The sequence below is a fragment of the Chiloscyllium plagiosum genome, unplaced genomic scaffold, assembly GCF_037043375.1.
Source record: "Chiloscyllium plagiosum isolate Xiang-an unplaced genomic scaffold, Cpla_swu_hap1 HiC_scaffold_4, whole genome shotgun sequence".
Classification (NCBI taxonomy): Eukaryota; Metazoa; Chordata; class Chondrichthyes; order Orectolobiformes; family Hemiscylliidae; genus Chiloscyllium; species Chiloscyllium plagiosum.
This window is the reverse complement of record NW_028270142.1, coordinates 52888776-52910560: the sequence shown is the minus strand read 5'-3', so window position 1 is coordinate 52910560 and position 21785 is coordinate 52888776. Positions and strand designations below refer to the sequence as shown.

At 42.5% G+C, this 21785-nt stretch overlaps 1 protein-coding gene across 1 annotated transcript in view; it reads left to right on the top strand.

Annotated features, from left to right (window-relative positions):
• LOC148150140 (collagen alpha-1(XXI) chain-like) overlaps positions 1-21785 on the top strand; it is a 58880-nt gene extending 37095 nt beyond the window's left edge. The window contains exons 5-7 of the mRNA XM_087986254.1: positions 32-257; positions 10927-11100; positions 21687-21785. Coding sequence (XP_087842380.1) covers positions 32-257; positions 10927-11100; positions 21687-21785 — 499 coding nt within the window. The remainder of the gene's footprint in view (positions 1-31; positions 258-10926; positions 11101-21686) is intronic.

The following is a 21785-nucleotide window of genomic DNA, read 5'->3' as shown; positions in this document are numbered from 1 at the left end:
TTTGCAAAATGTCATGTTTATATATTTTCAGAGACATATTTCCAGAAGGCTTGCCTCCTTCTTACGTATTTGTTGCTACACTACGTTTGCAAAGTCCAGCTAACAAACAGAGATTTGACTTATGGCGAATCTTATCTAAAGAAGGAATTATTCAAGCAGCTGTCACAATTGATGGTGAACAACAGGCTGTGTTCTTTACTACTACAAGTCTGGTCAATGAAATCCAGACAGTGACTTTTAAAGATGGTAAACTACAGGTCAGTGTGCTTGTTATTATATTTTTCTTCAAATTCATGATCAATGGAATAGGCTGAGTAAATTCTATAAACTGATCAATTGCATCTTTTTTTCAGTTTTGGAGTTTGAATGCTTATCTGGATTAATTTGGAGATTAATTAATGGGTAGTCTTAACCTACTTGTTAAAGCCCCTCACCTATGTTCAGTTCCATTGGTGATGAATATTGATTGAGATAGCTAATGGGGTACCACCTCTTTAGGGATATGTCCATGGTTGAACTTCTATCCCTTAAGCATTTGAAAATTTTAAGATGCATTATTGCCACTACTTCAATTTAAAAAGATTTTTTAAATCATATTTACAGATATATATTAGCATATATTAAATCAACGGCCACATAGAGACATAGAGATGTACAGCACGGAAACAGACCCTTCGGTCCAAGTCGTCCATGCCGACCAGATATCCCAACCTAATCTAGTCCCATTTGCCAGCACTTGGCCCATATCCCTCTAAATTCTTCTTATTCAAGATGCCTTTTAAATGTTGCAAATGTACCAGCCTCATGCTTTGTTTAGTTTCATTTAGTGACGTTGTAGGCCTTACCCAGCTGCCTGAATATTCCTGATATCACTCCAAATGGAAGAACTAGAAGGTGCTAATCCTGTGCTTGATGGAAGCTAGTGGCTTTACCTTGCCTGTTCCTTTTTGATGCAATGATGTTCAGATCAACTTGTTCCAAAGGAGCGCAAGGGTTATAATTTTTAGAACCTCTTGCACATTTTGTCTACTTTCTGGTATATTGTACCATCTACTCATACAGGTCTCGCTGTTGTCTTAAGTGAAAAGAGTAACATATGTTTAATCTACAGTCTGATTTGTGTGTTGTATTCTGCACAGTGGCTTTGTCTGTAAAGACATTTTAATATATGAATATGTCAAGACTTTTGATTGTAATTTGGAGCATGAATATTTGTTTGTTGGAATGTGGGAATGAATGATTAACAATGAAAGAGCGTTAAAGCTGCCTGAGTCTTTTGTATAACTATCAGTGCATTGACAATGTTTATGTGGCTAGTTTTAACTGCAATAATTTTATATTTTTGCAATGCTTCTTAATTTCCCAATTTCCACTCACTTGTCAACAAGGTTTTAGCACAAGGCCCAATATGGATCAAGAACTTCAGCTGAGTAGTAAGCTATGACAGTTACAGGAATGTTGTTCCAACTGCATGTTATAAGGGCATTCAGTGTATCACACCCATTTGTTTTCTAGCTTTGTCAATGCCATTGCATTGTCAAGGATTAATTCATGTATTGGGCTAATGCAGTTTGTTTTAAATATCACTCAGCCTAATTAATCAAGTATCTTTTTTCAGCTCAAAGTAATGTTTCTATGTGAGTGTATTTGATGTTGCATCATAGAGATAAATAGAATGCTGTTGCCCTTCATTTGATGTGCATTGATGTATCAACTACAACTGCGCATTATTTTTCATCATTTAAGTCATAGCGAATTTTGACATTTTAATGTATTGTTTAATAATACAGTTGCATTGAGTTTTTCTTTGCACCTCCCCTGGTAACCTGAGTTGGAGTATGGGCTATGGCTGGGTGCCCAAAGAGGGAAAATGTTCCATTCACCAGCTTGATGTCCCTTTCTCTAACCCGTCCACCCTCAGGTAATATCAATAATGGACCATTTCAGCTGTGAAAAGAAACAGTGGAATAGCTTCCAAGTTTTTGACTAAAACTAAACATACTGTGAGGAAAATGTGAAAATACAGACTTGTGTATTTTGGCATCAAGAAAATAAGAATGTATCTTAAAATATAGTGGCGAAAATTTATTTTTTTGACAATATTCTTATTTATTTCAAGATTAATTTGTCAATTAAGATAAAGTGATGATTATACACTTGCATATTGGCTGAAGTGTCTGCCCTTTCACACAGTTTGGGGCCTCACAGGTTCAGGCAGACAGATGGCAGCTGCCAGGGTCATCCAGACCGAGGGACCATCAGGGTCATGGCCTACCCTCATTATAGCTGACAGTAACAGGGTAACACTTGTTCAACAGCTGGGTCAAAATGAGAAACTCAAGGGTAGTCATGAGCAATATGTAGATGCTCAGCAGATCTGCCAGCAACTGTGAAGAGAAATCAGAGTTAATGTTTCGGGTCTGATGACCCTTCCTCAAAACTGATGTTAATGAGGAAAATGTCAGTTTTTATGCAGAAGATAGGGTAGTGGGTGGGGGTAAGGAGTAAACAATAGTTGGGAATAGATCCCAAAGGGAGTGAAGAGCAGTTGGACAGACAAAGGAGTAGATAACAATCTGGCTAGGAGGGTGAATAGCTACTAATGGAGACTTTTAGTGGCTAACAATGGGTTGCTTGTAATAGCAGACTATGTGATAACAAGGTCTAGTGTGTAGGGGTGGGAGCTAAGACATAGCAGAGTTCAAGCTCTAAAATTATTTAACTCGATATTAAGTCCAGAGGGCTGCTGGGTCCCCACACGGAAAATGAGGTGGTGTTCTTCTAGTTTATGCTGGGCTTCGCTGGAGCACTGCAGCAAACCTGAGACAGAGATATTGGCCATGAAACAGGGTGTTGGAGTGGCAGGCAACTGGAAGCTCAGGGTCATTTTTGCAGACAGAATGAAGGTGTTCTGTGAAGTGTGCACCCAGTCTATGCTTCATTTCCTCAGTGTAGAGGAGACCACATTGTGAGCAGCAGATGCTGTAGACTAGATTGTGTGAAATGCAAGTAAAGCACTACTTCATCTGGAAGATATGTTTGGGCCATTAGATACTGAGGAGAGGGGAGTAAATGGGCAAGTGTTACACCTTTTATGATTGCAGGGAAAAATGCTGTGAGTGGGGGATTGGTGGGTGCAGGTGTGAAGGAAGAGTGGACTAGGGTGTCCTGGAGGGACAATACTCTATGGAAGGTGGACAAGGGAGGGGAGGGCATATTGTGGAGGTGGCGGAAGTGGCAGCTAATGATATTCTGGATGTGGATGCTGGTAAGGATAAGGGGAACCCTAATCACTGTTGTGGGAGGGAAGAGAGGGGGTGAGGGCTGAAGCACGGGAGATCAGTCAGACCCGGCTGGTGATCCTGTAGACAACAGTGCTGGGGAATTCTCAGTTGAGGAAAAAGGTGAACATTTCGGAGGCTCCCTTGTTGAAATTGGCATCATCATATGTGACAGAGATAGAGGAACTGGGAGAATGGAATAGAGTTTTTATAGGAAGTGGAGTGTGAAGATGTATAGCCCAGGTTATTGTGGGAATCGGTGGGTTTATAGTGGAAATTAGTGGCCAGTCTATCCTCCAAAATGGAAACAGAGATGTCGAAGAAGGGAGGGGCGGAGTCAGAGTTGAACCAGGTGAAAGTGAAGGCAGAGTGGAAATTGGAAGTGAAATCGATAATCCTTCCCAATTCTGGATGAGTGAGGGAAGCAGCACTGGTGATAGCATCAATATATCAAAGAAAGAGTTGTGGATAGGTGTCAGAATAGGACTGGAACAAGGAATGTTCCATGTACCCCACAAAGAGACAGGCATAACAGGGCCTATGCAGATGCCCATGGCTACCTCCTGACCTGAAGAAAATGGGAGGAGTTAAATGAGAAGTTGTTTAGGGTGAGGAGGAACCTGCCAAGCAGAGGACGGTGGTGGTGAGTTGGAATGGTTCAGGCCTTTGCTCCAGGAAGAAGCAGAGCTTCCAGTTGCCTGACACTTCAGCACACCACCCTATTGCGTGGTCAACATCTGTGTCTCAGGCTTGCTGCGATGCTCCAGTGAAGCTCAGCTGGAAGCTGGAAGAACAACACCTCGTTTTCTGCCCGGAGACTTGGCGGCCTTCTGGACTCAATATCAAGTTCAATAACTTCAGAGCTTGAACTCTGCTTTGTCCTAGCTCCCATCCAAACACACCAGGCCTTGTGATCATATTGTTTGCTATTACACACAACCCATTGTTAGCCACTAACAGTTTTCATTCACCCTCCTAGCCAGATCGTTATCCACTCCTTTGTCCAACTGTTCTTCTTTCTTTCTTTGGGTTCTATACCTATCTATTGTTTACTCTTTACCCCCTCCCCTACCCTACCTTCTGCATAAAAACTGACATTTCCCAGCTCCCATCAGTTCTGAGGAAGAGTCACTGGACCTGAAATTGTTAACTCTGATTTCTCTTCACAGATGCTGCCAGACTGCTAGGCTTTTCTATTAATTTCAGTTTTTGTTTCTGATTGACAGCATCAACAAATTTTTAGTAGGCAATATGTAGCTGTCTGTTTTGTGTGTGGTGTTGGTCAGATGTATTTGTTATTTTCACTGGGTACTGTGTGATGCGAGCACTGGGAGGATGGCTATGGGGCTGCAATGCAATGGTCTTTCTGAGCCTCAGATGCCATTAAAGCAGATTTTGTAATGTCAGTGACTGCAGAAAGTGTACTGATGGTTTAGCAAAGTCCCTAGATGTCACTTCTTAATGATGTTTCATGAGTCCTGAGACATCCTGTTGGAAGTACCTTGGGTTCAGGGCTTTCCTTCTCTTCCAGGCATTGAGATCCCTGCTGCTTTGCTTACTGTTCCATTGTGGCTCCATAGGGTTCTCATCTGAATTGCTCATGGACTCATACTCTGATATTTAATGGTGTCCCTTCCATTCTCCTCAACCTGAGGAAGAACAAGATTGTGCAGAGCACAGCAGAAGGGAATAGTCAATGAAAGTCAATCCAGAGGATATCACAGAGCCACCAGAACATCCCAATGGAAGAACCAAATCTTCAGTAGAACAATCATTTATTTGACAGTGACTGTTTTGAAGACAGGATTTGTACTATAACTATCCTCAGCAGAGGTTTATGAATGTCTGACTGGTAACATCAGCCACCTCTGCACCATCTCACAATTCTCTGAGTGTTGGCAATCTTTACAAACATTGTCTTTGAGGCTGCTCCTTTATTCCGGGCTGCCATTTCTCTTTCCTTATCTTACAATAAGGTTCTCTTGCTCTCTTAAATACTGTATTACTCTTCATTTTGTTATGACCAGGTGAATCAGCTCCCATTTTTTAACCTGCTAGGTCAGCGGCAGAAATATTTACCATGCAGCTATGTCACATTTCATTTAAAGCAAAATTCATCAGATCAGAATTAAGGAGCCAATTACAGGATTTTTTGGGTGAAAGAAAGAGGAGTTTTATTACTTACTAACCTCAAGAAAAATAATAAAACATGATGGAAGATATAGGTCCGACTATCTGGTTTCAGTCATTTTCATGACATTAATTTCAGATCTGGTTTATTGATGTTTTCATGAGCTTGGCTCAACCTAGTCAGGTGATCAGTGCAGCCATTTTAAGTCATTGTTTGTTTATTTTGTAAATCCAATTTTGGTGACTTGAATGTCTTTGTATTAAAATCAGATGACGGTAGTTAAAAGCAATAGGTCATTTTAACCTTTCATGCAAAATTTCCACGTATGTGTTAATGCGCGTAACTCACCTTCCATTTCTGCGCTTTCCTCTGTTCTGTTTTTCCACTTTCCTCTGGTCTGCTGATGTCAGAGTAATCAGTTACATCGCCATCATTAACACATTATTGTATTCATTTATATATTATACTTCCCATTATACTACAACACAGTCCACATTTCTTTCTTATTTGGCTTGTATAATTCTAGCAATTAGTTTATAATTCTATCAAGAAAATGCAAATCTGCCCTGCTGAAGTGCCCTGCTCAAAACGTCGACTTTCCTACTGCTCTGATGCTGCTTGACCTGCTGTGCTTTTTCCAGCTCCGCATTTTATCGATTCTGACTTTCTGACATCTGCAGTCCTCACTACCTTCAAGGTTATAATTATGTATACTGCCATTCTTATCATTAACATCATTATCGCCACCCCTACCCTCCACAAAGTCTATCTCACAGTCAATATGATTTTGAACTCTTGAGTAGTCGCCCCGCTTTGATTTGCTTAATTTCCACATGAGGATAATTCTCCAGAATTCCTACAACTGTTGTACCATTCTGTAATGGTATTAGATTAGATTCGCTACAGAGTGGAAACAGGCCCTTTGGGCCATCAAGTCCACACCAATACTCTGAAGAGTAACCCAGCCAGACCCATTTCCCTCTGACTAATGCACCTATCACTATGGACAATTTAGCATGGCCAATTCACCTAACCTGCACATCTTTGGGTTGTGGGAGGAAACCCATGCAGACACTGGGAGAATGTGCAAACTCCACATAGACAGTCACCCGAGGCTGGAATTGAACCTGGATCCCTAGTGCTGTGAGGCAGCAGTGCTAACCACTGTGCTACCGTGCCACCCCAAGATGGGGTACAATCGTCTCTGTCATTCATCCTGTAGTAATGATACACGGTATCATTTTTGGGCTTAAGTAAGATGCATTCCCATTTCTGCTGGACATTTTTTCAGGTGTATTGACTATGTATGATCTCAGTTAATCTGCGCCCCTTAGAAATGTCTAATTCTCTGACCCTTAATCAGATTTTTTGACTGCTGTCAAAATTAACAGATTTTTTTTACCTGTTTTATACCAATTCTACTGCTTTCTTCTATATTTGTCTACCTCCTTGATCTTTTAATGGTCATGAAACATTATGTTCAAACAGAGATTACACCTCCACGGTAGTTTTTCTGTTTTTAATCTTTCTTCCAGAAGCAGTTCTGCTGGTGAATTTTGTTTAACCAGTTGCTGAATAATGCTGATGTCCAGTCTGCATTATTGGACATGAGTAACTTTCTGGCCTTGACCACCCTCTCTGTATGACTGAGGATGAAATGAAGAACTTGTAACCTGTTTGTAACCTGCATCTGTAGTGAACTTTCTAAATTAAATTCCTTGTTCACAAATCTAGGACTGTTATATAAAACTATTTATAGTAAACTTTGTGTTGCAAAGCATCATTTAAGTGCTATGATCACCAGCTCTGCTGTATTTATATGAAGTCTTGAATTATCTTGAATAGCAATGTAACAGGATTAAAGGTGTCTTCCCTTTGAAGTCAAATAAATATATTATTAGATCAATGGCAATGTCTTTCTGAATCACGATTTTTTACTGAACCATACTGACCTGGGCAAATGATTAATTTTGTTCCCCTTTCTTCACTCAAAATAATGCAAATAATTGTTGTCCAGAGTCTTCCCATTTTGCTGCAAAGTCTGCAAATTGTTCAGAAGTACTTTGGGATCTTTCCACTTTTTCTCTCATGCCTCATGGACTGTGACCTGCCTAAAATCCTGCAGGTTTGAAGTATCCCATGCTGGCATCAAAGTTTAACATGCTTGTGCCACTACAATCAAACTTTAGGTGGTCATTATCTTCAGAGCACAATTTTACTATCTTATGTTTCTCTGGGAATTGGATGTCTACTACCCATCCACTCGCCTTCCTTTTTTTACTAGATTGCCATTATCCTTGGTCTCTAGCATCCTAGTACACTCCTATGTGCAAGTAAGGCTCTTTCACTCTCTCCTATACTGTGACACTCTTTAGTTACATCTAAATATGTGCGTATTACTGAATACACCTCTCCAGAATAGTGTATATTCCAGCTCCTTTCATGCTTCTGTCTGGTCTGTTCTTCTCATCTACTGTGCTAACATCAGAGTCATATCACAGAAAATGCTGAATGCAGGATTCTGAAGAAGAACCAGACTGGGTTGAAACAGTATTTCTGTATCTCATCCACAGATGCTGGCAGATCTGCTGAGTTTCTCCAACATCTTTCTTTGTTTGTTATAGCTTTCCAACATCCACAGCATCTTGTTTTTATTTTGTCAGGCTCATATCATCAGTTATGCATCATCATTAACAGATTCATATCCCCTTATATTACAATGACTGTGCTTGAAATGAGCAGCTTCCTCCTACACTGTGTCCCTGTCGTGTCTCATTAGTTTGAACACTCTTGATAGGTTCATGATTCCCCGCTGGCCCTGTCTCCCTCACATCCCTTGCTGGCCTCCAGTGTCTTCAGGCCACACTTGATGGCAGGCATGTTGCTGCTGACTGAGTCAGCTCCCTCCTCTCCCTCCTTGTCCTATCCTCCTCCTCAGATGAGGTGCTTCCACCAGTAAGCACAACCCTCATTTAGCTGAAAGAGGATTTGGGAGCTAAAGCCAAAGTTCTTCGCAGTTGACTCTGACAGTAGTTTCCTTGAAAACTAATGACTGGGACAAATGACAGCACAGATTTGATTTGATTTATTATTGTCGCATGTACTGAGTTAAAATGAAAAGGTTTGTTTTGTGTGCTAAACAGACATATCATACCTTATATAAGTACAACAGGGTAATAGAACAGAATGCAGAATATAGTGATACAGCTACAAGAAGGTGCAGAGAAAGGTCAACTCTAATGTATGAGAGGTACGTTCATAAGTCTGATAACAGTGGGGAAGAAGCTGTTATTAAATCTGGTATGTGTTTTCAAACTTTTGTATCTTCTGACTGATGGAAGAGGGTTGAAGAGAGTATTACATGGTTGGGAGAGGTTTTTGATTATGTTGGTTGCTTCCCTGAGGTAGCGAGAAGTATAGATGGAGTCAATGGAAGAAGACTGGTTTTTGTGATGGAATGAGCTGCCTTCACTGCTCTCTGTAATTTCTTGAGGACTTGGAAGAGCAGTTGCCATACTAAACTGTAGTGCATCTGGATAGGATGCTTTCTATGCTGCATCTATAAAAATTGATTAGAGTCTTTGTGGGAATGCCGAATTTGCTTAGCCTTCTGAGGAAGTAGAGGCGTTGGTGTGGTTTCTTGACTGTAGCATTGACATGGATGGACCAAGATAGATTGTTGGTGATACTTACTCCCAGGAACTTGAAACTCTCGAACACCTCAACCTTGGTACCATTGACAGACATTGGCATGTACTCCACTGAGCTTCCTGAAGTCAATGACTAGCTCCTTAATTTTGAAGACATGGAGGGTGAGATTATTGTCTTTACACCAAGCTTTCATCTCTTTCCTGTACTTTGTTTTGTTGTTTGAGATTCAACCCACCACAGTGGTGTCATCAGCAAACTTGTGGATAGAGTTAGAACAGAATTTGGCCTAACAGTTGTGAGTGTATAAGGAGTATAGTTAGGGCCTAGTATGCAGCCTTGCAGGCACGGTGTTGATTATTATGGAGGAGGTGTTGTTGCCTGTCCTTACTGGTGATGATCTGCGGGTCAGGAATTCAAGGATCCAGTTGCAGAAGAGGGAGCAGAGTCCTGGGTTTTGGAACTTGATGACTTCTGTTGGAATTATGGTACTGAAGGCGGAATTAAAGTCAATAACCTGGAGTCTGATGCAGGTGTCCTTGTTATCCAGATTTTCCAGGGATAAGTGTCTGCTGTAGATCTATAGTGATGCTCGGTGAATTATAATGGATCAAGGCAATCTGGGAGGCTGGAGTGGATGCGTGCCATTACTAACCTCTCAAAGCACTTCATAATGATGGATGTCAGAGCCACCGGGGATAGTTATTAAGGCATACTATCTGATTTTCCTTTAGCACTGGGATGATAATGATCTTTTGAAACAGGTGGGAACCTCACATTGTAGTAAGGTGAGGTTAAGGATGTCTGCAAGTACTCTGGCCAACTTGTCAAGTAGGATCGAGCTGAGGACTTCATCTGGGCCAGTCACTTTCCATGTGTTCACGTTCAAGAAGGCCGATCAGACACCTGTGGCGGTGACTGTGGGTACAGGTGCACCTGAGGCTGTCGGGGAAGGTGACATACTTTCACTGACCTTATGTTCAAAATGAGCATAGAATGTATTGAGCTCACTCAGGAGGGATGCATTGCTGTCAACAATTCTACTTGACTTTGCTTTGCAACCCATAATATAGTGTACGCTTTGCCACAGTCAATGTGTGTTCATGTAGTTAAACTAGAACTCTAGTTTAGTCTGGTCTCTTGGTGTCCCTGATGGCTTTGCGAAGATGGTCATCTTTGCACCATCTTCTGTAGGTGGTGAAAGTAAAAAGAAAAGCCTTTCCAGAAAACGCTATCACCTTGATAGCTGACTCCAAACTCCACACTCTGCCATTTGCTACAGGCGTTTTTTTCCTGCTCTTGTTCACCCACGAAGTACTTGTGGCCATTAACTAGTGCATTAAGATAAATATAATTTTTTGTGAAATTATGAAAAATCTGAATGATCAGAATATTGTCTTTCAAGTCTCTACTCCCATAACAAAATGGAACAAGGTAAAGAGAGTAGTAGGAGCATGGAACACATTGCCTACAACAGTAATAGACTCGCCAACTTTAAGGGCATTTAAATAGTCATTGGATAAGCATATGGACAAGAATGGAATAAGGTAGATTAGGTGGGCTTCAGATTGGTTTCATAGGTTGGTACAACATCGAAGGCCGAAGGGCCTGTACTGCGCTGTTATGTTCTATGTAAATCATTGGAAGGGGAGGGAAGGGAAATGGTGGGGGAAGAAGATCTTTTCTTAGGGCGTATTGGAGGACAATCAAGAGCAATTGATGTAGCATTGCACAGTGTAGGAAATAAATATGCAGCTCTGAAGCCCAACTCAGACCTGACAGTAAACACATAAAAGAGTGATAGATTACTGAAAGAGTATCACCAATTTCAAAATAACTTAAATATGCTTTTATTTCATTCAATAGGAATTGTTTGATGAAGACTGGCATCAGTTAAAGTTACTGGTAATAGAAGTGGAGGTCACCTGTTTTTTGGATGACGTAAAGATTCAGAGCAGAAACCTTGAGCAAGTCATTCCTATATTTATAAATGGGAAAACCCAGGTGGCCAAACATGTGAAAAGAGAGACGTCTATACCTGTAAGTAAAAGATATAAGTGCTCCTTACATGACTACATGAACTTAGTAGAGGTTTTCTTTTCAGACACGATTGTCTTCATGTGTTTTAGAAACAGTTCTTTTCATTATTTAAGAGAATTATGTATATAAACACAGTTGCGCAGTATATTTTGTCAAGGAGGATTAGAACACTTTGAGTTCTTATTTGGATTACTTGTTTTACCAATAGTTGCTTAGTAATACAGAACTTGAGGATTACTGTTTAAAAGGGTATATTGGTGAACATTTTCATAGAGTCATAAATCTTGCAATCATCAGAGAAGAATCTCAAGAATTCCAAATCTTAAAGTGAACAACTTTATGCTACAGGAGAAAGAAGGTTGGCAAGTGAACTCAAATTAGTACAGGCAGTGCAATAGCAAACAAAGAACAGTTAACTGCCAAGTTGTTTAAATTCAAACGAAGGCAAGTTGACTCTGATTGGTTTTTGAATTGCCAAGAGGAATGCACCAGGGAATGACAATCCCTCAAGATTTTGTTGAAAATGTTTTAATGCATGGCCATGTTCTTTCTGTGTGCATAGGGCAGGGTTCTGCATCTGAATATATATGGCTTTTACTATGTGTAAGGGAACCACGCTGCAATCTTGACTGCTAGTCATAAATTGATTGTTAGTGTAATTCTGAACACAATCAGTATTATTTAGCAAGTATTATCCAATTGCAGAATCACATTTAATGTTGGACAATATGTTCTGAGTTTTGCTCATACAGGTTAATTGAGCATGGTCAATACTGTGCCTAGTGTCATCAGTTGAATGGACATGCTGCTAAATATGACCTTCCAGTTGAGACATATGGTTGATATCGCACTAGGACTGAAATTCATTTACTACATTAATCATTTGTGCGGTAGGGAGAGAATACTTTTGGTTTGATGATAGCTTCCTGTTAGTGGCGAGCACTATTTGCTCTGTTACTTAATGGTAGCAACTTGAAACAGAGTCGAAAAGGGTGGCACTGGGAAAGCACAGCAGGTCAGGCAGCATCAAAGGAGCAGGAGAATCGACGTTTCTGGCAGAAGCTCTTCATCAAGAATGTCGACTCTCCTGTTCTTTGGATGTTGCCTTATCTGCTGTGCTTTTCAAGCGCCAACCTTTGTGACTGACTCTCCAGCCTCTGCAGTCCTCACTTTCTCCCAGAAACATGAAACAGTTTCACCTATTGCTCAAATTGTTGAGACATCTTGCCCTTTTGGTAGAATGTGCTTTTTTCAACCAGAAATAGTGCCCTTAGGCCTATTGATGAATTTGTGGGATGCACAATAACCAATAATCTGATTGAAACAGCAGATTAGCATGATGCGCTCTATTTCGGTGTCAGGATTGAATAGTGAGCAAATGACATGTGCCCTTTTTAATGTGGTTGTTGCTGAGACCAATCTTATAGAGTATGGAAATGGAAGAATCTCATTGTATAAGTTGTCTCATGAAGATCGTTTTGCAGCAGGCAGTAGCAGGAACCCAAGATCCTTCAGTTGAATTTTACAGAAAGAGAGCTTGTTAGATTACTCCATTTTTTTGAACATAGAATGGAGCTCATTATGGTGTCGTAGGAAATACTTAAATACAGCTGTTTATTCAAATAGGACAATAGACAATATGGAAAAAGTAGGAGGTTAGGGGTCATTCCATTGAAGTTAAGTTTCTCATGGACAGAATTATACAAATAACTAATTTAAACTAAGAAGGTACAGATCTTGGAGCGGGGGCTGATGGTCCCTGATCTGGAAAGAGAGGGAGTGCTGGATATGCTCCTTCTGCCTGAGCATTTACCTGCTGGAGTCACCAAAATAGAGGCTGTGTAGGAAGTGGCCCTTAATTGTCCAGTAATTGTCCAGTTAAGGTAGTTCGTTGGGGGCAGCTACCATTAAATTGTTTTTGGGGCAAATGGGAAAATTATGGGGAATTTTGCAGGCACTTTGTTATCTTTTACATTGTAATCAACTTCTAAACTGGTAGAGAAACATTTGTTACCTCTAACGAGCACTGAGAGAGTCTACTTTCTGACACGCCACAACAGAACCGTTGTGTAAAGTGATCACCCATGTTTGTATTTGGTCTGTATTTTTCAAAATTGGAAATGACTTTCATTAGAGAACAGCAGACTTGTAACATTTTTCTTTGAATCTTTTCTATTTCTCATCAATGGTTCTGTGCTTCACCATAATGTTTTGGTTTCAATGAGACTGATATCAATCAAGGGCAATGGAGAACTGTGTGTATCTTCCTTCCTTATTCCTGAGGTTTTTCTTTGTTTCCTCTGAAGTGCGCTATGTGCTATGGATTAGATTTTTCAAGATGTGATTTCAATCAAGATTTGAGTCAGTAGCTTCATATCTCTCTTGGCCAGACCAATGTGAGCATCATAAATGGAACAGATTCATTGAGACCGAGATGATGTGTTCTGTGCCTGATGATTTGCCGACTCTATATGTAGACAAGCAGAAGGCTGGAAGTACACAGCAAGCTGGGCAACATCAGGAAGTGGAGAAGTCAATGTTTTGAGTATAACCCTTCTTCAGGACTGGTGTGGGCGTGAGGGGAGCTGCAGATAAAGAGGGAGTGGGGGAGAGTTTTGGGTGGGGAGAGGGGCAGAATGGTGAGGTAGTGATAGGTGAGCACAGATGGTGGGTACGACCAGGTTGGTTGATGGGAGGAACGAATCTGGTTGGTGGCTGGAAGGAAGGGTCAGTAAGTGGAATGGAAGGGAGGAGGATGGGCTGGAAAGGAAGTCAGAGGATGGGAGGGGAGGTTATTTGAAATTGGAGAAGTCAATGTTGAGTCCTCCAGGCTGTAGGCTGTAGGTTTAGAAACAGTGTCCTTAACTCGTCAATTGCATTACAGCAAATTCGTGTTAACGAAACATGCGTTATTACAGAATGACCTGTACAGCAGGTAATTGATGTAGTTTGCATGAATAGAAAAGGAGTTGTCAATGAATCTCTAGGGCTTGTGATTATTCTAGAATTGGATAATATAGGTCATTGGTTATTTCCCTACAAGCCAATCTTTTATTAATTTTGAAATGATTTATATACCCATTATGGTCTTATTCTCCACAACCACTTGATGAAGGAGCAGCACTTTGAAAGCTAGTGCTTCTAAATAAACTTGTTGGACCATAGCCTGATGTTGTGTGATTTTTAACTTTGTCCATCCTAGTCAAACTCTGGCACCTCCAGGTCATTATTTGTTGGTGAGGTTAAAATGCAAGAAATGCTCTTGGGAGACTAAAGTTACCTTCTTTAGCGACATTTTTGAACAAAGAACAGACGTAAGTAGAGCACCTACAATATTTATGTCCGGAAAATAGCAAAATGATTGCTGATTTGGAAGCAGGGATTTATATGACTTGATCAAACAAACCATACAATTCAATCTCCATACACCCGCTCACACTAGGTCATCAATGTGTGCTTAAACTTCCATTACTTTTCTTCACAAAGGAGTAAAAACATTGAAGGAGGATGATGTAAACAGCGTCAGACCAGGATCTTTACATTGACATACAGCCACCATAAATGTGCTTTTTTTAAGTGTAATCACAAAATCATTCTAAACAGAGCATGTACATTTGGGGGAAAAACTAGTGCTGGCTCTGTAGAAATTATTACTGGTTAGGGCATGACTACGACACTTGCAGATAGCACAAAGATAGGTGTAGGGGCAGTGGTGCTGAGGAAACAGAAGGACTTGGACATTACTAGGCAAGTGGGCAAAGAACTGGCAGATGGAATACATTGTGGTCAAGTGTGAGGTTATGCACTTTGGTAGGAAGAATAGAAGCATAACCTTTCCCCATCTAGAAAATAATCTTTGGAAATCTGAAGCACAAAGGGACTTGAGAGTCCTAGTTCAGAATTCTCTTAAGGTTAACATGCAGGTTCAATGGGTAGTCAGGCAGCCAAATAATGCCATTTATTTCAGGAGAGCTAGAGTACAAGACCAAAGGTGTACTGCTGAGGCCTTATAAGACTCAGGTATACAAGGACACAAGGAATATTGTGAGCAGTTTTGGAGTGGTTGAGGACTCTCGATAGAGTTTAAAGTGATGAAGTCGGGGTGGGGAGGAGGGGAGTCTAATTGAAACTTACAGAATACTGAGACGCCTGGATAGAGTAGACCTGGAGAATATATTTTCATTAGTAGGAGAGAGCAGGACACAAGTGCACAGCATCAGACTGAAGGGACAATTCTTTAGAACTAGATGAGGAGGAATTTCTTCGGCCAGAGGCTGGCTAATCTGTGGAACTCATCGCCACAGAAGGTTGTGGAGGGCAAGTCATTGAGTGTATTGATGACAGATTTAGGTAGGTTTTTGATCAGTAAGGGGATCAAGGGTTGTGGGGAGAAGGCAAGAGAATGGCGTTGAGAAACGTATCAGGCATGATTGAAAGGTGAAGAAAACTCGATGAGTCAAATGGCCTAATTCTGATCTTAAGTCTTATGGTCTTACAGTATTTCTGTTTTGGACATGTGACACAGAATTTATCAATGTTTCTCTGCGATTATTGAGTGTAAAAGTCAAGTACAGTGGCAGACTGCAGCCTGGCTGCTGAGATTTTGCCAGCTCTGGACCTCCTTGGACCCTGCATAGTGTCATGCCAGGACCCTGCACATGAATCAGTGAGATCCTGCCTGGTGTTGCCAGCTTTAGGCTTGCAAACCCACTATCCACACTCCATCCAAAACCTCCCCCAATTATAGGCACTTTATTAATGGCCAACAGCAATGTTTTCTCCTCTTATTTCATAAGAGCTTACTGCTGTTTCAGTCAACTGGCTTTTCTCATATACTAGAGTAGTCAGCAAGGTTTTCCTTGTTTGTGCAATTCCTGTTGTTTACTGTTTAATTGTGACTGATTTAATGTTGCTGGCAGTCACATCGCTACATCCACTCTGCGAGGCACAGCTTCTTGGTCCTCCTCCTCGTGCAGAGGCCGAACCTGTAGGAGTACATTCTCTTCGTAACATGTAGCTAATAATTTAACTGTGAATTGTTCCTTAATGGTTATTTTCTTAATATGCTCTCAATATGACTCTGTATAAAGTTGTCAATTTTTTTAAAGAAAATAGACAGTTCGTAAGTAAATAATGGTATACAAATAAATAATGGTACTTTACTTCATCATAATGTCCCATAAGCAGGCAATGTCTTTTGGCTCTTGACTTGTCTTTCCAGTAGATTCAGGAGCCAATGATATGGTGTTCTGTTCATTGGAAAGGGTGATTTAAAACACAATTGTGACCCACACAACCATGTCAGAAGTTAATTATGCAAACACCATGTTGTGAAGTAGATTAGAATAATGTCCTGTTTCCTCGTGGATCAGAGGCTGGAGCCAAACAAGAGTAATACAACAATAATTCTCCCCACTGTGCTGCTTGTAAAGGAGCTAAGTGAGTTTGGAAAGACCAAGTGTTCTTATTGCTAAGAATGTGTCCATAATGTAAACTGTTCCAAAATCAGTCTTCACTGGTTGGATTATATAAATAGCTTGAGTGGGAAGTGGCAGTGCCAAATTTGTTATGGAGTTGATGTTTAATAATTAAAAATAACGGCACTTCACATTCAGAAATAAAATAATTTTGATATGGGAGTGGATCAGAGTGCAAGAACTTTAAAAATGTTCCAGATTCAAAAACACTTATGACTCAGGTAAGTGAATATTCTCCACCTATTGCAGCAATTAGCATAAACTAATGATATTTGTGTAATCGTAATATATGAGCGTATATGACATCTCAGGAAACCTTCAGAATGTTATTTGTTTATTCACATCATGGGGGTGTTGCTGGCTGGGCCATCATGTGTCACCACTCTCTAAATGCTATCAAGAAGGTGGTGATTGTGAGCTCATATCTTGAACTGCTGCAGTCAATGTGATATAGATACATCCAGAGTGCTGTTCAGGAAGGGTTTCTAGGATTTGGATCCCAGGTTTCTTCTTTACTTACAGTGATTCAAGAGACAGCTTGCCACTACCTTCTCAAGGGCACTTTAGGATGGGAAATAATTGTTAGCCTTGCCAGTGATACCCACATCCTATGAATCTTTTTTTTTTAAATGATACTTAAGTTGACATTGTAAAATCCTTTTAAATGTTAGCTGCAATCACCTGGTTTTGCACTAAGTTGGATAAAATCAAAAATCACATGACACCAGGTTATAGTCCAACAGGTTTATTTGAAATTACAAGCTTTCAGAGTGCTGCTTCTTCGTCAGGTAGCTAGTGGGGCAGGTTACGTAGGACACAGAATTTATAAGAAAAAGATCAAAGTATCAGACAAACCTAGATGACTGTTAAGTCTGTAATCACTTAGAATGGTGATGCAGGTTTTGGTTGATTAGTATGTAAATCCCAGAATTTACTGCCCTGAGATAATTTAAGGTTTTATCAGTATATAAGAAAAAGGTGACATCTCAGCTCAGAAAATGCATTAAAGGTGTGAGGCTAGAGTCTGTCTTGTCCCATCTGTTCAGATGCGGAGGAATGCAGCAGATATCTTAAGTGTTGAAGGATGCCCTCATAAGAATGGGATACAATGCTCAACTCATTAGATCCAGTTCCAATGTGCCACAGCAAGAAACTGTCATGACCTTCTCAGGAGACAGACACAGGATACAACCAATAGGGTACCTTTCATCATCCACTACATCCCAGGAGCAGAGAAACTATGGCATGTTCTTCACAGCCTGCAACACATTATCAATGAGGATGAGCACCTCGCTAAGATCTTCCCTACGCCTCCCCTTCTTGCCTTTAAACAACTGGCAAACCTTAAACATACCATTGCTCGCAGTAAACTATCCAGCCTTCAGGACAACATCAACCATAACACCGTCGCCGCCGTGACATCGAACAATTCTTCCGTCGCCTCCGCCTCCGAGCTTACTTTCATAATCAGGACTCCCGCCCACCTTCTGAGGACCCCTTCGCCCACCTCCAACACACTGCATCCACCTGGACACCCCGCGCTGGCCTATTACCTGCCCTCGACCTCTTCATTTCCAACTGCCGCCGGGACATTAACCGCCTCAACCTGTCGACCCCCCTCCCCCACTCCAACCTCTCACCCTCACAACGCGCAGCCCTCCAATCCCTCTGCTCCAATCCTGACCTCACCATCAAGCCAGCGGACAAAGGGGGCGCAGTGGTAGTCTGGCGCACTGACCTCTACATCGCTGAAGCCAAACGCCAACTCGAGGACACCTCTTCCTACCGCCCCCTTGACCATGACCCCACCCCCCATCACCAAACCATCATCTCCCAGACCATACAGAACCTCATCACCTCAGGAGATCTCCCACCCACAGCTTCCAACCTCATAGTCCGGGAACCCCGCACTGCCCGGTTCTACCTCCTTCCCAAGATCCACAAGCCTGACCACCCTGGCCGACCCATTGTCTCAGCATGCTCCTGCCCCACTGAACTCATCTCTACCTACCTCGACACTGTCCTATCCCCCCTAGTCCAGGAACTCCCCACATACGTTCGAGACACCACCCACGCCCTCCACCTCCTCCAAGACTTCCGTTTCCCCGGCCCCCAACACCTCATCTTCACCATGGATATCCAATCCCTCTACACCTCCATCCGCCATGACCAGGGCCTCCAAGCCCTCCGTTTTTTCCTCTCCAGACGTTCCCAACAGTACCCCTCCACCGACACTCTCATTCGTTTGGCCGAACTGGTCCTCACCCTTAACAATTTCTCCTTTGAATCCTCCCACTTCCTCCAGACCAAAGGGGTAGCCATGGGCACACGTATGGGCCCCAGCTATGCCTGTCTCTTTGTTGGCTACGTAGAGCAGTTGATCTTCCGTAATTACACCGGCACCACTCCCCACCTCTTCCTCCGCTACATTGATGACTGCATTGGCGCCACCTCGTGCTCCCGCGAGGAGGTTGAGCAATTCATCAACTTCACCAACACATTCCACCCTGACCTTAAATTTACCTGGACCATCTCTGACACCTCCCTCCCCTTCCTGGACCTCTCCATCTCCATCAGTGACGACCGACTTGACACTGACATCTTCTACAAACCCACCGACTCCCACAGCTACCTGGATTACACCTCTTCCCACCCTACCTCTTGCAAAAATGCCATCCCGTATTCCCAATTCCTCCGCCTCCGCCGTATCTGCTCCCAGGAGGAGCGGTTCCACCATAGAACACACCAGATGGCCTCCTTCTTTAGAGACCGCAATTTCCCTTCCCACGTGGTTAAAGATGCCCTCCAACGCATCTCATCCACATCCCGCACCTCCGCCCTCAGACCCAACCCCTCCAACCGCAACAAGGACAGAACGCCCCTGGTGCTCACCTTCCACCCTACCAACCTTCGCATAAACCAAATCATCCGCCGACATTTCCGCCACCTCCAAACAGACCCCACCACCAGGGATATATTTCCCTCCCCACCCCTCTCCGCCTTCCGCAAAGACCGTTCCCTCCGTGACTACCTGGTCAGGTCCACGCCCCCCTACGACCCACCCTCCCATCCTGGCACTTTCCCCTGCCACCGCAGGAACTGTAAAACCTGCGCCCACACCTCCTCCCTCACCTCCATCCAAGGCCCCAAAGGAGCTTTCCACATCCATCAAAGTTTTACCTGCACATCCACTAATATCATCTATTGTATCCGTTGCTCCCGATGCGGTCTCCTCTACATTGGGGAGACTGGACGCCTCCTAGCAGAGCGCTTTAGGGAACATCTCCGAGACACCCGCACCAATCAACCACATCGCCCAGTGGCTCAACATTTCAACTCCCCCTCCCACTCTGCCGAGGATATGGAGGTGCTGGGCCTCCTCCACCGCCGCTCCCTCACCACCAGACGCCTGGAGGAAGAACGCCTCATCTTCCGCCTCGGAACACTTCAACCCCAGGGCATCAATGTGGATTTTAACAGTTTCCTCATTTCCCCTTCCCCCACCTCATCCTAGCTTCTAACCTCCAGAAACTCGATCCCCTGACCTGTCCGGACTTGTCCGACCTGCCCAGCTCCTTTTCCACCTATCCACTCCACCCTCTCCTCCCTGACCTATCACCTTCATCTCCTTCCCCACTGACCTATTGTACTCTATGCCACTCTCTCCCACCCCCACCCTCCTCTAGCTTATCTCTCCATGCTTCAGGCTCTCTGCCTTTATTCCTGATGAAGGGCTTTTGCCCGAAACGTCGATTTTGCCTGTCCTCGGATGCTGCCTGAATTGCTGTGCTCTTCCAGCACCACTGATCCAGAATCTGGTTTCCAGCATCTGCAGTCATTGTTTTTACCTCAACCATAACACCACACAACCCTGTCATTGGCAACCACTGTAAGATGTGTCAGATCATTGACATGGATACTACCATTTCACATCGGGACATCACCCACCATGTATGCGGCAGGTACTCGTGTGACTTGGCCAGCATTGTCTCTCTCGTATAAGATACTCCCAGGCATATAAGATATTCCAAGACATGGTATATTGGCGAGACCATGCAGACGCTACGACAACACTTGAATGGACACCGCGCAACGATCGCCAGACAGGGATGTTCTCTCCCTGTCGGGGAAGACTTCAGCAGCCAAAGACATTTGGCCTCGGATCTTCGGGTGACCATCCTCCAAGGTGAACTTTGGGATAGACGACAATGCAGAATCGCTGAGCAGAGACTGATAGCCAAGCTCAGTATCCATGAGGACAGTCTCAACCAGGATCTTGGGTTCATGTCATACTACAGGTGACCCCACCACACTATACACTCACACACACACTCACACTCACATACAAGCACACATACACACACAAGCACATATATACAGACATATACACACACTCTCACACAAACACACTCACACACCCACCTACTGTCACAGAGAAATACTTCATCACTAACTTACACACTCTCTCAAGCGTGCACACAAACACACACACGTCCTTCTCCCTCACACACACACAAACACACACACGGGGTGAATTTAAATTTGCGGATTTGAGTTTGCAGATACATTATACTTTGTTCAAAAAGCACACAATCTATCGACAGTCAGTCAATGTGACAATTTTAAATTCCTACTTTGGAAATAACAACAGTGTGATTCCAGGTTGGGGACAAAACAGACTCTAACTTCACACCTTTAATGCATTGTCTGAGCTGGGCTGTCTCCTTATATTTATCTTACAAATACTGATAAAACCTTAAATTATCTTGGGGCAGTAAATTCTGGGATTTGCATATTAATCAATCAAAACCTGCCTCACAATTCTGAGTGATTACATCTAGGTTTGTCTAATATATTGCATCAGTTTTATGACACTGATCGTTTATAAATTCTGTGTTCTATGTATCTTTCCCCACAATCTACCTGATGAAGGAGCAGTGCTCCAAAAGCTTGTACTTTCAAATAAACCTATTGGATTATAACCTAGTGTCCACCCGAGTCCTACACCGGCACCTCCACGTCATAAGTTAGATAACAGAAACCATTTATGCAGTGACCGTTTACTTCGTTTTCTTTATGACTGATACTTCCTTTATTTTCATTAATTAGTTAGAAATACAGAAGCTTCGACTCTACTGTGATCCACAGCAAAGTGATCGGGAAACTGCCTGTGAAATCCCTTCAGTGGTGAGTAATTTAGATAATTAG